This window comes from Apis laboriosa, unplaced genomic scaffold, assembly GCF_014066325.1.
Source record: "Apis laboriosa isolate Shangri-la unplaced genomic scaffold, ASM1406632v1 scaffold69_cov144, whole genome shotgun sequence".
In the NCBI taxonomy this organism is placed as follows: Eukaryota; Metazoa; Arthropoda; class Insecta; order Hymenoptera; family Apidae; genus Apis; species Apis laboriosa.
The window spans coordinates 3,529,924-3,546,806 of NW_025224165.1; the positions used below are offsets into that span (position 1 = coordinate 3,529,924).

Here is a 16,883-nt window from a genome sequence, read left to right on the forward strand (position 1 = left end):
TATATATATATATATATATGTAGTATGTATATATATATATATATATAGTATATTCGAGGACTTTTATGTCGGTTGGAACGAGAGATATTATGTAATATATCGTGTAAGGTGTTATGTATTATTCGAAATATAGAATTCTAGGGGGAGGAAAAAAGGAATAAATTCGAAATCGTTGGAAAATTGATCGAAAAACGGTTGTTTTGTTTGAACGTTAAACGGACGGTGGACGGTGAATAATAATATAAGATCACCGAACGATACTGTTGAAAATAATGATATTGCTACAATGGCAAATGATGGGAAATTACCTTGGGAAGTCGGGCACATGTGCATTCTTCTTGGGACGTGAGGATATATGTATAGAGGATAGGGACTGTTATAGATAGATGTTTAAACTCTAAATATAGATTGGTCAGGGAGTTGGACGCGTATATAAGATAATAGATAGGTTAGGAAAAATTGTGTCGGTTTCGTAGAAGAGATGGACAAAATTATTGCCTGCACGCTATAGATGGAACACGCTAAAGACCGACAACTTTTTGATTACTTCCCTGGAAATTACTTTTCCTTTTTTTTTTCTTTTCTTTTCTTCTTTCCCGGTATCCGTGATTATCATTTTTAACGTGTTTCCAATTTCGCGACACTATTCTACTGTTCACGTTAAAATCATTCGATTTTGCAATTTTTTCTTTGATGAAATTTACTAAGGAAAGAAAACTTTTATATGCTTCCTTTTTAAATACTTTATTCCTCAAGTGCTGAAAACGAAGAATAAAAGAAATATTATTTTGGATAATGAAAAACTAATAAATGTATCCTAGAACTAGCACATCCTTATAATAATTAAGTCAACAGAGGACACGAGTTCGATCGAAATTTCTTTTTTTTTTTTTTCGACTCCTCAAAAAATATTTCAATTGTTGCAATTGATTCGTGTAATTCCATCACGTATTGCTCCAAACAAATTTTCCAAATTATAAAAAAGAAGCTTCCATTGGGATGCATCACAATTCTCCAATTCGTATTATTATTCAGACACGGTTGTTAATATTAGGCTCCCCTCTCGAATAATTCAATCCACGACGAAGGAAATTTGTTTCAGGCTCGGTTAGAAATTCGGCTGAAAAGGTGGAGGGCCCGGGGACGCAAGAAGCTAAGGAGTCGGTGAACGGCTCGAGGGCCGAGGTCGGACCGGACGTCGCCTCCAAACTGAGCAGTTTGTTCGCCGGACTTCCTAGTTTGGCGGGTCCCCAACGCCTCGCCAGTTCCCTCAGGCAGAAATTCGCCAATAACTCCGGTAAGTTTACGAATTTTCCCCTTCCTCGTGCACGCCACGTCCATGGAGGCCCTCGTTGACGATCGTTGACGAAGTTAACGGCGTCCCCGCGCGGCGTCCCCAGTCATCGTAATTAATAAACGAGGGTGCGGACACGCATCGAACGATGTTTGGAGGGATGTCAGTTTACCGAATGAATCGTTTCAACGGAAATAATTAATCCGTTCCATTCTCGAGGTACGGATAGGTACAACTGTGCTTTCGAACGCGTCACGCTCGACTAATTTGCATCTAATTTATTTTAAACAATACGTAATGTGTGTATATATAATACACAATTTGAAACACTTTTCTCTCTTATCAATTATTCTTCGTGTAACTTTGAATCAATTCTTACGATTTTTACCTTTTCGGATCTTATAATATTTTCGAGCGAAAATACACGCAAGATTTGTTTTCCCATTTGTTGTTTTCTTTCCTTGACCAGCAAGGTTCGTTAAATAATTACACCACGCACCCCATTTATAGAATAAAGCCATACCATCCACCAACTCGACCTTCACCCTCGTTTCGCCGCCGAGACCCCCGTGTTTTTATCTCTTCGTAACACGATACGCAGTACCAGGCATATAGGTAGCCTGGGTACAGATCGTGCTGCCTTGTCGAGGGGGAGCCTCCACCCGGTGTCATGTTCACTTCTATACCCGCCACAAAAGCGAAGGAAATCGACTGCGCGTCGATGAGAAACGACGGAGCGACAAACGAAATCATCGGTGTGCGAAGATGACTGACTCTCGTCTCCACGACGATCGCGAAAAGTCGGGTTGGGTTTTGGGGTTGAACGAAAATCGGTGTAAAACCGATCAGGCCGGGTCAGGGCTCCCCTTTCCTTCTCCGATTTCTCGAAAAAGAGAGGAAAAAAAAAAAAAAAAAAAAAAAAGAAAAGAAAATTCTTGCTATTGGCCCACATGAAACATTGTTCACGAGAGAAAGAATCGTATCGATGATTTGATGAATTAGAATTTGAAGTAAAAAAAAAAAAAAAAAATGCGAGAAAGATCAAAGAGAGAGGAAAAGAAAGGAAGGAAGGAAGGAAGAAAGAGAGAAAGAAAAATTATATAAAAAAACATATCCGCGCGATGATTTCGATCGAGTTAACCGTGCCAATTCGGTGATCTGTTGTAGGTTGCCCCCGGCCCGGCCTGATGCGCGCCGCCCCAATCGCGACGATTCCTTCGTCACGATCACTCCCAAGGTCGCATCAAGTGATCGCGTGATTTAGCCCCTCTCGCTAGACGCTGGAGGACGTCCCTGCTCAGTTAAGGAAGAGAAAGAGAGATACATAGATCGGCCACCATGACGACCATACCGATACTCAACATTGAGCTGAGCGAGCTCAAGGAGATAGTGTGGGCCAAGTTGCAGGAGCCTAAGGCTCAGCGAAAGTTGGTACTGATTATAGTTTCGATAGCGTTGCTGCTCGACAACATGCTTTACATGGTGATAGTGCCTATCATACCCGATTACCTGAAATACGTGGGCGCGTTCGGCGATGTCGAGGACGAGGTGAACACGACGGACACGCCGTCCCACCACGGCCAAGATTCAGCCACGGGTGTGTTGTTCGCCTCGAAGGCCATAGTACAGCTGATGGTGAACCCGTTCTCGGGCGCGTTGATAGACAGGATCGGTTACGACATACCCATGATGATAGGATTGTGCATCATGTTCCTGTCCACCGCAGTTTTCGCTTGCGGCCGAAGCTACGGGGTCCTCTTCTTCGCGAGAAGCTTGCAGGGAGTTGGCTCAGCGTTCGCCGACACCAGCGGCCTGGCAATGATCGCGGACCGTTACACGGAGGAGGCGGAGCGATCGAAGGCCCTGGGCATCGCCTTGGCCTTCATCAGTTTCGGCTGCCTGGTGGCGCCACCGTTCGGCGGCGCCCTCTACCAATTCGCGGGCAAAGAGGTCCCCTTTCTGATCCTCGCTTTCATCAGCCTGGCGGACGGCGTGATGCTCCTCCTCGTGATGAAGCCGATCAAGGAGCAAGTGAAGCAGAGGCAAGGGGAGATGCGTCAAACGATACCTATTTGGCGGCTGCTCATGGACCCGTACATAGCCGTGTGCGCGGGAGCTCTGATGATGTCTAACGTCGCGTTGGCCTTCCTCGAGCCTACCATCTCCCTTTGGATGGAGGATAACATAACCAGGGACAATTGGAAAATGGGGATGATCTGGTTGCCGGCCTTCTTCCCCCACGTGTTCGGGGTGATGATCACCGTGAAGATGGCCAAGCAGTATCCCCAACAACAGTGGCTGATGGCCGCATCGGGCCTAGCTTTGGAGGGCATGTGCTGCTTCATAATACCGTTCTGCAGCAGCTACGGCGCCCTCATGATCCCGTTGTGCGGCATCTGTTTCGGGATAGCGTTGATCGACACGGCCCTGCTCCCCACTCTTGGCTACCTGGTCGACGTGAGATACGTCTCGGTCTACGGGAGCATATACGCCATAGCCGACATCTCGTACAGCGTGGCGTACGCTGTGGGGCCTATCATAGCTGGTGGCGTCGTCGAGGCGATCGGTTTCACGGCTTTGAACATCGGCATAGCCTTCTCCAACCTCCTCTACGCGCCCGTGCTCATGTACTTGAGGCACATCTACGACTTCAAGCCGTTCCAGGACGAGGCAGACGTCCTCATGCAAAACCCGCCCGACAAAGAGTACCAGACGTACGTGTTGCAGGAGCAGAGGCCCCTCTCGGGCGAGGTGGGCAACCATTTGAACCAGACGCGTATGGAGACGAACGTGGATCAAGGCTACGTGGATCAGAATTACCAAGCTGGCCAGAATTACGATCAGAGCGGTTACGGGCAGAATATTAACGCGGTTGGATATACTCAGCCATCCACCGGTTACGAGCAACCGCCTGTGTACGAGCAACAACCGGCCAATTACATGGGCCAACAGCCTATGGCGTACTCCCAGCAGAGGCCGTACTCCCAGCAAGAGCCCCAGGCTGGAGGTCAAGTAGACGTGAATCCGTTCAGGAGGCCTGGAAATGTCGATCAGAAGCCCTCTGGCGATAGCAATCCGTTCAGGCAAGGGATGTATTAACGCGATTCGTGATTGGATTCGTCATCGGATTATGCACGCCGCCATCGCGAAATAGTCTTCGAGATAGGCTTCCACTTGTCAAGAATATTATTATCCCTCGCATTAGGTATCGATCCTCTCTCCCTCTCTCTCTCTTTCTATCTCGAGAGTCTTACGAAAGCAACGAGTTGTTCTCTTGTTCACTTTCTGTGATTTTTATCAACACCGACTCGCCTCGGTCCTCCTCGTACGATCGTTATCGAAACAGACGACTATTTCCAGAACGGTTACTTCAACAACGAAGTGATAATGACCGTTCTTGATTAGTGTCTTGTTACGTTTCTTGATTCGAAATTAAAGATTGAAAATATTGATCGAAGGGAGACGAGTGTTTATTTTCAATCCTTTTAATAAATTATCTATCCACGTTTCTTTTCAATTCAATTCAACGATCGATAAATCATCGGTGTGAAAATTGTTGATCAATATCTCTTCTTCTTTCCCTTTCGAATTTTATTTTATATTTTTTGAAGAGAGACGAAACACGATAAGACACTTTGCAAACTCTTTCGACGACGTATCGAAAAGAATCAGATCATAGCAAATGGATAGCTGTCGGAGAAATATCGAGGATATACAAACGAAATCGTCATCTGTGATTGGAAAACATGACGTATCGACGCATAGGAGCGTGACATTTCGATGAAACGAAACGAAACGAAAGAGAAATAATGAGAATATCATGGATAAATGTCAAGGATCGAATTTAAGAAGAATAAGAATAACAATAAGAAGGAAAAGGATAAACAATCGCAACGGGAGGCTTCTCCTCAGCAAGGGCCCTCGTATTTGCGCGTTTGCCACCAAGATCGGCAAAATCGTTTAGTTTTTATTCGTTTTTTCGTTCGTGTTTTCAATTGCTGAAAACGGAAGCAAGCATATCACTAATTAAGGCGACAAATTAGCATCTATGGAGGCTTTCACGTAGGTAATTGTATAGATGACGTGTATATAAGGGGGAGACGCCAGCCTCCCCCCTTAATGCGTGATGTATATTGGTACTGTTGCGAATTAATTGATATCCATAATCATCACATCTCCATATCATCATGGTCGATATTTTTGATTCTTTATTACGAATTGTTTATCACTTCGAGTCGATGATAGTTTTAATAACGTTGATCTTAGGGGCAAGGAATTTTTTTCCATTGATTTGAATCGTTGTAAAGAATCAGAAATTTTATACAGGTTTGATATTTATAATTTTTAATATCGAATATCGTATTTAGGATGCTTAGTTAGTTAGCTCGGTTTAGAATTCTTTTCGCCAATCATTGGTCATAAATGATTAACGATTCGTATCTCGAGGACATGCTACATATCTGTGTATTTTTATGAACTTAGTTTTGTACGTAGGTTCTGTTCGAATCTCGTTCGTTTGATTCGATTTGATGGAGAGTCGTGCAATATTTAGGTAATTACCTTAACATTCCTATTATCTATTATGTACATACATATATGCATATTTAACTATTTAACTACCATGCGTCAGAGATTCGCACGTAAAGCTTCACGAGTCCTTCGAAATTGTTCTCTCGAAACAAATGCAAAATTTTACACCTCCTATATAATTAAACATCTAGGATATTTATACCGATTATATCAATCAATCGTATTTAAAATCTTCGTTATATTTTAATTTTAACTTCGATCGTGATTCTTTTAAACTCTGTTCGATAAAGCTTGAGAAACGTGTACAAAAGTTTGAATAAATAATTAAATTAAAAAGAAGTGTATCCGAAATCGTGTGAATCGTACAACATTTTTGATTTCCTTCTTCTTACTTAATATAAAGATCGTTATTAAAAAGGAAAGAAAAAAAGGTCTCGAAGAAAGAAACGAAACGGAAAAATTTAAGAGGCTCGTTAAATTTTACGCTCGTGTCCAAATCGCATTTTCGTACCTACTCGTCAATACTCAGAGATGCCGCGAAAACGAAACGTGTCGTCGGCGCGCGATTCGAAAAATATTGGACGATTTCCGCCGGAATATACGTGGCAAACGATCAGCCCAAGGCTTTCGAAAATGATTCTAATCTAACCAATGCATCGATCGAAGCAGCAGATTCGATGTTGGTTCGATGAAAGAAACCGAATGCACAACATTCAGTTTCAGTTTAGAATAATTTGTATGATGAAAAGAAAAAAAAAAAAAAAAAGGAAACAGGAGTCAAAATCCTTGAACGCTGTTCGTTCGTCGCATCCCTCGAAATCGTCGAAATGAGTGCTTTGAGTTTCACAGTGCCTGAACTTTCGAGTTTTTATCCCTCCCCTCCCTCTCCTCTCTCCCCTCTCCCCCTCGTTCTCGTGAAAATTCGTAACGCGAATCGTGCGTAGATCGTCCCTAATCTCGATAAATAGAGTGTATACACTCGAGTGAAAAAGCAGCGTGGTAGGAATTAGGAATTATTACCTTGTATTTTTTTAGGGTGTAGGGTGTATGGCAGATTTTCGTTTTTTCCCTTCGTTAATAGAGACGAAAATTTTAAAATTTTATCTCGTGATATTAAGATAATTGTACACATATAAATGTACAGGGGATATTTCGTGATAAGTGGGGAATATTTTTACGTCTTAAAAATTAACGATATAAATTGAGATGATTTTTCGATTTCGAAATGAATGTGAAAAGTGAAAAATGAATCGAAGAAAAGAATGAAGGCTAATAAGATTTTTATCGATATTAATTTTCATGCATTATTATTTTCTGTGGAAACAAAATAGTTTATCAATAGTAGATCTTTTCTCTTTGTCTTTCCTTTAATAATAATTTGTTACACGAAACTTGAAATGATCACTTTTTCTTTCAACTTTTCAACTTTTTCTTCCGTTCACTTTTCACTTTATTCACGATATTGCCCACTCATCACGACACATCTTGTATACACTAGCATTGATAATTTCGTTTCTATGAGCTGGCCTCCATTTAACAAACGATCTTTTAGCTAGTTAAACGATACTGCAACGTCGATGATCGATGAAACGAAACTGATTTCCGCAAATTCAGAGATTTGTGATATATGTAAGATTGTTTTATTAAAGTTTTTATCATTGCATCGGGAAAAAAAGGAAAAAAGAAGAAAAAAAAAAATTAAAAAACTCTTTCCTTCATTTTAATATTTTCGATTATCGAAAATTATCGATCATTTCTAGAATTTTCTACGACGAGTGTGTGTACATACGTTACAGTTAAACATTGCAATTGTTTAAATATATCTTAAAAGTATAATACGGGCAGAGATTGTTGTAGCAGAAGTATCGGAATATATTGTATCCCTCGTAAACGATAAATAATAAATTCGAGCAAGCGTTGTCAAGCCTCTTAAGATATAATAAAGATATAATTATTTCATACGTTCTAACTAAGAGTTTCTCATAATTAATTGTACCGCGTGATTTTTTTTACACGCGAATTTATTTCAAACACGTCGTTCGTAGTATTTTCGCATAGTACAACGAATATTTTCCCTATTTTTCGTAAACGATAGAGGTTAGAATAGGGTGTATAGAACGTAGAAATTCTAATACTTCTCTACACTAGTTCTCTGCGTATATATATATATATATAGTATATTCTTTATGTATAATTTAATATCGTACTGTATCATAACGACTTGTGTAATGTTATATCGTGTTACAAGTTGTACATGTAATATGCATATAACATTATACACGTGATATAATCTAATATATTTATATCATGCAAGTAATTGTTCTATACATATAATAATCCTATATATATATGTATATGTATACATAGAAAAAAAATTTTATTTCATTTCAATAATATGAAGTGTTCGCTATTACTGTTGATAATATTTGAGTGAAAATCGTATGAAAATCGCATCATCATCGAGAAATATTTTTCTCGTGAATTTTTTTTAATATCCTCGCGAAAAGAAAAAAATATTGTCAAAGATTGGATAAATATATTCAATTATTAATTATTATTGCAATAAGTATTTTTTTAAAATATAAACTCACTTTGTAAATCGATATTTGGTGCATAAATATAACATAAAGGAAAAGAATTAAATATTAATTTATTATATAACTGATTGAAAAAAAATATTTATATATTTCTTTAAACTATCAAGAAGAACGTCCAAACGAACATTTTATATTACGTCAGAAAATTAACTAATTAATTAATATTACGAATAAAAGAAGAAACGAATAAATAAAATATTATCGAGTAAAACCATCTATCGTGTATACCTCTACATCGCAATGTTGTATCACTATTGTACACATACACGTAAATAATACACATATACATATATGTATATATATATATATATTTACGTACCTTAAAAACTTGTGTTGTCGCGCGGGCTCGTTTTTCTCTTTTCTTTTTGTAAATACGTTACGCGCGCCCGCGCGCTAAATATAATATTAAAAAGAGAAAAGGAAAAAAAAAAAAAAACAAATTATTATGTATAGCGATCTTTCCCTTTTTCCATTACGAGGGACCTGCGTAACAATAATAATATTAAATTACGTATCATCTCGCCTATGTGTATTATAACGATTGTGCGTGTTGTGACGAATAGCACGAATAGGCGAGTGATCTAAATGCGCGAACATGAGATATAAATAAATAAAAGGAGGAAAAAAAATATAGAGACGAAAAACGTGGTTGAGAAAGGAGGGAAAGGTCAGGTATGTTTAAAAAAAGAAAAGCTTCGAAAAAAGAAAGAAAGAGAGAAGAAAATTAGAAGTAAATTAAGAATTAAGTTGGATTGATGCAAAATTAATGGGAGTTTATATTTCGAACATATAATTCCATAATGATACAAATTTCGAACAATGTAATTCGTCTCGATTTTTGCAAATAATCCATTTAAACCGTGTTCTAGATACACGATGTGTTTGAAGAAGAATAAGGAAACACGTTTTATAAGCGTCAAACGTCCATTTTCTTTTTTTTTTTTTTTTTTTTCGTTTGAACGTTGATATTATTCCCACACAGTGTAACGAATCTTAATAAATTAACGTATTTTTGCTCAAACTCACCTCGAATATTTTCGCTCTTAATCGTACAGCTTGATTATAGAGGCTACGACTATTATTCTTCCCTAATAAAAAGAAGAATAAGAAAAGAAAGAAAACTTCTATTATCCTTGCGTCAATCTGATCTACAATATGTCCTTGCACAATTGTGTTGCATGATGATATAAAGAAGGATATGGCGGTTATTCTGGTTTAAAAAAATATATATATATACATTTACGAAAGGTGGGGAGAAGAAGTGTCGCAAATTGAAAGATTACACGAAATTACGCCCTCACTTCCGGCGTATGCATATAATACGTAAATCGCGCACGTGCACACATTAACGAGTACACAGTACAAGTATCCAAGTATATACGATAAAAAAGTAACGAGTATAAATAAGAACGAAGCGAAAGTTGGAAAACGGTGAACGCTCACGAAGGGAAATGGAATACGCACACGCGCGCACGGACGAAAACGTATGTATGTATGTATGTATATTTCAAGGAATCAAGTATCGAGTATGCGCGGTTTATTTGAAAATCTATGATGATACCTGTAATGTTGTTGAACCGGTTATTAAAGATGTCATTGTTACCGAAGAATATCACGAGTTGTGCTCTTTGACACGTCAATGACCATTTTTAATTAATTAATCCCCGTAGCGATCGTTTCATCATGTTTCTGAATGATTTGTTGATTGCGTTGATCCATGTACCGTCGATAATGTTGCGGTTAATATTCGCAGCGAGAGCAGTTGTTGATTGAATAAAAAAAAAAAAAAAAAAAAAAAGAGAGAATTAATAGAAAGTAGTTCTCGTTTTCTTCATTAATGCTTTGTGATATTGTGTTGTAGGAGGATTAAGTTACTGTTTTGGAATCAATTTTTGAAAGATAGAGGTTAAAAAAGTGTTGGTTGGGTTTTATTTATCTATCAGGTTACAAACGATTTTAGTTTATGAGTTTATGATGAAGAGAGATGGAGATAGAAATAGATTGCCCAGTCTTAAGTTTAAACTTAAATTTTTCTAAGTTTAAGGTTCGATCGATGTTTTTACGTTTGCTCCTTGTACTCGATATTTCAAGCAATTTCATGAATATATACGTTGTGTATATAATATTAAAAATATAAAAAAAGGAAATTTCATCGTTGAATGAAATTTGACAATATTAAAAAATTTGATATTTTATGAATATATATATTATTCATAAAATAGCAGCAAAATTTAGTACGCAAGGATTAATATTTGCATTAATATTTATTGATATCGATAATTTTAGATTTGATATTTAGCTTCAGAGGAGAACAGAACGATTGTCGTGAAACGTATGAATAAATTATAAGAAAATCCTCGTTTAATTCTCGTTATACGACGATATTTATGTCAAGGATAGAGATTACTCGTTCCTTAATTCGTATCGATTAACTCTTATCAGATTATATTATTACATTAAATTATCTTAAACAATTTCTAGTATTGAAATTTTAACATTTATTAATTTTTTTTTTTTTTTTTTTTACAAGGAAACATTTGCATTCATCTCCAAATTTTTCGTGAAATACTATAAATAATATTAAAAATGAAAAATGAATTACTTCGAGTTATTTAATTATTTAAAAATGGATTTTAAAATCAATAATATTATGTTACTTCAAAAATTGATTTTAAAATTAATATTAATAATATTAAAAATTTTCTTTCACATTAAATATTTCTTACTACAGAAAATTTCAACATTATTTCAGCTTTTAAATTTCTTCGTGATAAGAATAACGTAATCATTATTTCCACTTTTATCTGTTTCAAAATTTTCTTTTATACTTCAAACATTATTTCAATTTTTATCTTGGAAAATTTTTTTCCACGCTAAAAATTCCAATATTATTTAAATTTCTACCTCGCAAAATTTTTCTACCAGATTAAAAATTCTTTTAAAATAAAAAAAATTTTTGCACGATAAAAAAATTTTCTTTCTCAAAATTTCTTTGCTTTATTAAAAAATTTCAATATTATTTCAATATTATATCTCGTTAAAATTTTCTACCAAACCAAAAATTCCTTCAAAATAAAAAAATTCCAACGTTATTATATCAACATTTAAATTCACGATTCAAAATTTCAACATTATTTCAATTTCTTTTTTCATAAACTAAACATTTTTTTGTATAACAAAAAAATTTCAATTGGAAAATTTTTTTCCACGCTAAAAATATTATTTAAATTTCCACCTCGCAAAATTTTCCACCACCATACATAAAAATTCGTTCGAAACAAGAAAACTCAAATTTCTATTTCAATTTCCTCTTTCCAAATTTTCTTAAAAATTCCAATATTATCTCCGCCTAGTAATTTCCCCGCCCCCAGAACTTTTGGGCGCCGATGAAATATTTAAACGACTTTCCACAGCGTGGACACCGAGCGTTCCCCCATCCGCCTTAAGCCTCGGACGAAAGCAGCGGCACGCGCCTCGAGGAATTCGGGCCTAATGAAAAAGAAGGTATAAAGAGCGGAAGAGGGAGGCGAGAACGCATTGATGGGATGTCTGCGGGGCCCAATGTCAACCTAACCCCATCAAACTGTAATAATATTTATATTAGGGAGCGGCCGAGCGAGGGTAGGGAGATCGATTGGGGTGCGTGCAGGGGGAGGAGGGAGGAGGGGGGGAACAGGAGGCATTCGTGGAGGGTTGGCGTGTATATATCCTCCCCTGGAAACTCCCCTGGATATCTGACGAGTGGTGGCGGCCTATCCCGCTCTACATCGAGCGAGATAGATATCGATAGATAGCTAGGCAATTAGGCTTAAATAATATCGATATATTCGCTTTGGAGTAGCGCGATATCGATCTTTACCAACCTGTCGCCCGCACACAGATTTATTAATCCAGGGTGTGTGTTGTTCCACCTATCGCATGCCTGCCCCACATTAAAGTTATTCCACCCTTGCTCTCGCGTTTCTCAGAGACAAGGGTATCGATCGATTCTTTTTATTTTTAACCTTGCCTCGCGGCAACTGATTTTGCACGAATCTTTTCGACCGAGCAAGATCAATTTTTTTGTTTTGCCCTGCGTGCGATACAATGTTCAAGGGGGTTGGGAATTGTTGTGAATATTTTTAGGGATAAAAAGAAAGATTGGTATATATTTAATTATTTGTTGTTATTATTATTATTATTATTATTATTATTATTATTGTTAAATATATTATTGGTAGTATTTTAATAATTTTATTCTTAGTTAGAATTTTGAAAATATAATGTTTGGATATATAATTATTTCAAAATGAATCTCTTTTTCTCACGTGAAATAATTTTTAAATTGAACGATGATTTTTATTATTGAGAGATTAATTAGTTGTTGTAGTGTAGAATAGGATATTAATAATTTTACAACTTCTTATGTTATCCTCAATTTGTCTGTTTTTGCCCATTTCGTCGAATATAAAATATTTTATGCGTATCTTCTTAGAAGGATAAATCAAAAGTTTGCTGTTGGTCGACTACAAATAGAATATTTTATCACCGAACGTTCTAGAGTGCATAGCATTTATATCGATTATTTTTTTTCTACGAAGAGAATGGTAAACGATGGTATTGAAAGCGCGATTCGAGAGAGAACGTTCGCGGAGATTTCAACGAACTCACCCGATGATTTCAATGAATTCGTACGCTACGAAGTCAAAGATTTTAACGTAGAATAACTAGTTTTTGTAATATAATGATATATTTTTTATGTAAAAAGTTATTTTAAATAATTATTTCAATTTCGATTAACTATTTATTTTTCTTGTGGAACATTTAATAAATAATTATTTGCAAGTAATCTAATAATTATCTAATTAATAATTGCTTAATTACATCAACATAATTAAATTTAAATACTTCACTTATTATTATTAATTTAAAATCCCCGATGTATCATCATTAGTAAAATTCTCCATAAATAATATTTTTCCAGAAATAAACATATCTGTCGCATAATTAATTTTAAAACTCGAATAAAATGCTATTAAAAATTAGAAAAATTTTAAATCGCTATAATTCGGAAGTTAGTAATTCTTGGTCAATGCATGAAACACTATTAGAAGCGCGGAACCTTTCTCTTTAAAACGCTCTTTCACTCGTCCCGATACGACTTCCGGTTCCCGAGATATCGTCGTGTAAAGAAAAGGATAATTTTTAATCATTTACCTCAAGTCTTATTTAACTCTATTAAAATTAGAAAAAATTTGAATCGCTATAATTCCGAAGTCGATGACTTCCGGTCAACGAGTGAACGATCGTTAGAAGCGCGGAAGTTTGCCCTTTAAAACGCTCTTTCATTCATCCCGATACCACTTCCGGTTCCCGAGATATCGTCGTGTAAAGAAAAGGATAATTTTTAATCATTTACCTCAAGTCTTATTTAACTCTATTAAAATTAGAAAAAATTTGAATCGCTATAATTCCGAAGTTGATGACTTCCGGTCAACGAGTGAACGATCGTTAGAAGCGCGGAAGTTTGCCCTTTAAAACGCTCTTTCATTCATCCCGATACCACTTCCGGTTTCCGAGATATCGTCGTTTAAAGAAAACGGTAATTTTTTAATCGTTTACTATCTCCGTCCTTTTCCCTTACTCGGATCTCTCGCTCGCGCCTCGTCTCGCTCGCACCTCGTCTCACTGACCTATCCCAAACTGCAGACAAGCGACAGACGCGATTCCTGGAAAAACGTAGTACGCATTTCCAGGAAAAAATGTAGGTCACCGAGTCGTGGACCCATTCATAATCTGTCTTGAGCATTATGAAAACTTTGAACGCTTATATCTCGGCAATCAATTAAGATATCCGGATAAAACAAAAAGTGGCTTCAACGGCGTGGTCTTCTCTAATTTCTGAATAGATTTTGATGAGAAAATTTTTATTTTTTTTATAATTTTTTTTATAGCATAATATGAGATATCATTTTAATATATATAATTAGTATTTTCTGTGTATTAGTCGAATATTTCGTTACATAAAATCGTAGTCTAATGATTGTTATAATGATATGAGTTTTTTTTCATGGAATAAATTTTAAAAACGATTATCATTATCGAGTATGTAAAAAGATCAGATCTATGTTTTATAAGTTTTTAATATAACGTTTGCATATAATTGTTCCTTTTTTTTATTTTTATTAATCGTAAAATATCATCGTTTAAAGATGAAGACAATAGCCTGTATTGCGATATAAGAAATATAAAAATTACGTAAATTAACGTTATTGTTAATTCTAAATAGGATTTCGATCATCGTTATATCGTTGATTATCAAAACACAGTCGCTAATCGCGTTAATGATGGTTGAAAACGATGACGATGCTAAGCTAACAGTGTTGCAGGCAATACGAAGAGCGTTGGTAATCCCTAAATCCGATTATTCGCCTCATCGGTCCTCGACAACACCAACCTGCCACCCTCTGTGCTCAATCAATGTTTCTTTTGCCACCGTACATCCTCCCTTTGCAGCTCGTCTTTTCCGCTCACGCCTTTGCTTTCATATTGTCGTCTGACAATTGCTTCCGGAACACCTGGCCCTTTTTCGATTAATAAACCAGCCGAGTAATGGATTGTCAATTTTCACTATAATGAAAATTATTGGATAAATTCTTGTAATCATCTCAAGAATTATTTTTCGAAAATGAATCAATTATTTGCGAAATAAATTATTTCCTAATGTTCAACCAATAATTTCAGAAATATAATATTCAAAAACATCTCGAAAATTTCAAGCTAATATTAGATACATACACAATCTATATTTAAAATAATACTCATTTTCCAGTTGTTCTTCTCAAATTGTATTTTTTTAAATCATAATTCAAATTTTTATTCGTATATATTTATACAGGAAATTTTACAATTTTAAAAAAATTTTCATTTTCATTTTCATTTTCAATACAATTCATTTACTCCAACAAATGTCGAAAGATAAGATATTCTATACTTTACCCGATCTCTTAAATTAAATATTAAAAAATACACGATCATATCAACTTGCAACTTCAATTTTTGTTGTTCCTCAGACTCTCCTCAGATTCTCCTCTAATCGATGTCAACCATCATTTTCCTTCCTTCGAACTTTGATTGCCAATCCAAATTCTCGATGCCCCTCGACGAAATTGCTAATTAACGAAGTTGACGATCAAAGGCAAGTTACGACGATCAACAAGTTAAAACACGCACGGCTCAATCCCACGACATTCTTTCGGTAATCTATCCACGCTACTATCCCCTCCCGATCTTTATGCGTTTCTTCGCACCCTCCTGGAATTCGTAGCTGTCGTTTCGAATCACGTCGAGGAGGCTCGAAGGGACCTCCGCTGTCAATTAATCGTGGCTGGCCAATCTCGAAGGGACGAACGAGAAGCGCTCGACTCGGAGAGATCTCGAAGGGCAATGAAGACGGGGCGCGAAAACGTAATTCGCCTCTATGCTGGCCTATATATCCTTTCTGATGTCCGGCATCCCGTGAATCCGATTTGTCGGCTCGTTTGTCTTTCAGATACATCCTTGCCGGATATCCTGTCTCGATAATCTAACACCAAGTTCGACGACGCAAGGAGCCCTCAGTTCCCCCTCATCCATTTACAATCCCTGCAATGGATAGTTTTCCATTCATTCCGTGAGATTTTTTTTTTTTTATCTTTTTATGTGATTTATCGTTTCGCATCGATATTTTTAATTGTGATTTAATGTATCGATAATATTGATGTGTTTTGATTATTCTGTGAGATTTTTTGTGATTTTTTGTGATCTTTTTACGCGATTTATCATTTTGCATCGATTTTTCGATTTTTCGATGAAATTTTTAATTGTGGTTTAATGTATCGATGATATTGGTGTTTCGATCATTCTGTGAGATTCTTTATGATTTTTTGTGATCTTTTTATGTGATTTGTCATTTTGCATCGATTTTTCGATTTTTCAATGAAATTTTTAATTGTCATTTAATGTATCGATAATATTGATGTTTCGATCATTCTGTGAGATTCTTTGTGATTTTTTGTGATCTTTTTACGCGATTTATCATTTTGCATCGATTTTTTGATTTTTCGATGAAATTTTTAATTGTGGTTTAATCTCGAAAATATTGGAGTGTTTCGATCATTCTGTGAAATTTTTTGTGATTTTTTGTATCTTTTTACGTGATTTGTCATTTTGCATCGATTTTTCGATTTTTCGATGAAATTTTTAATTGTCATTTAATGTATCGATGATATTGATGTTTCGATTATTCTGTGAGATTCTTTGTGATTTTTTATATAATCTTTTTACGTGATTTGTCATTTTGCATCGATTTTTTGATTTTTCGATGAAATTTTTAATTGTCATTTAATATATCGATGATATTGGTGTTTCGATCATTCTGTGAGATTTTTTGTGATTTTTTATATCTTTTTACGTGATTTGTCATTTTGCATTGATTGATTTTT

General features: G+C 36.0%; 1 protein-coding gene across 3 annotated transcripts in view; it reads left to right on the plus strand.

The window, feature by feature from the left end:
- The window catches only part of LOC122719041 (vesicular acetylcholine transporter), an 87,046-nt gene that overhangs the window by 424 nt on the left and 69,739 nt on the right, over positions 1–16,883 (plus strand). For 2 of the 3 annotated variants that reach the window (XM_043944564.1, XM_043944565.1), the window contains exon 2: positions 1,103–1,297. Coding sequence is in view for 1 of the 3 variants with exons in the window: in XM_043944560.1 (XP_043800495.1) it covers positions 2,633–4,393 (1,761 nt within the window). In the remaining 2 variants the exon portion in view is untranslated. Of the gene's footprint in view, positions 1–1,102; positions 1,298–2,461; positions 10,220–16,883 lie in introns of those variants that run through there. The other variant, XM_043944560.1, reaches the window with a different exon arrangement.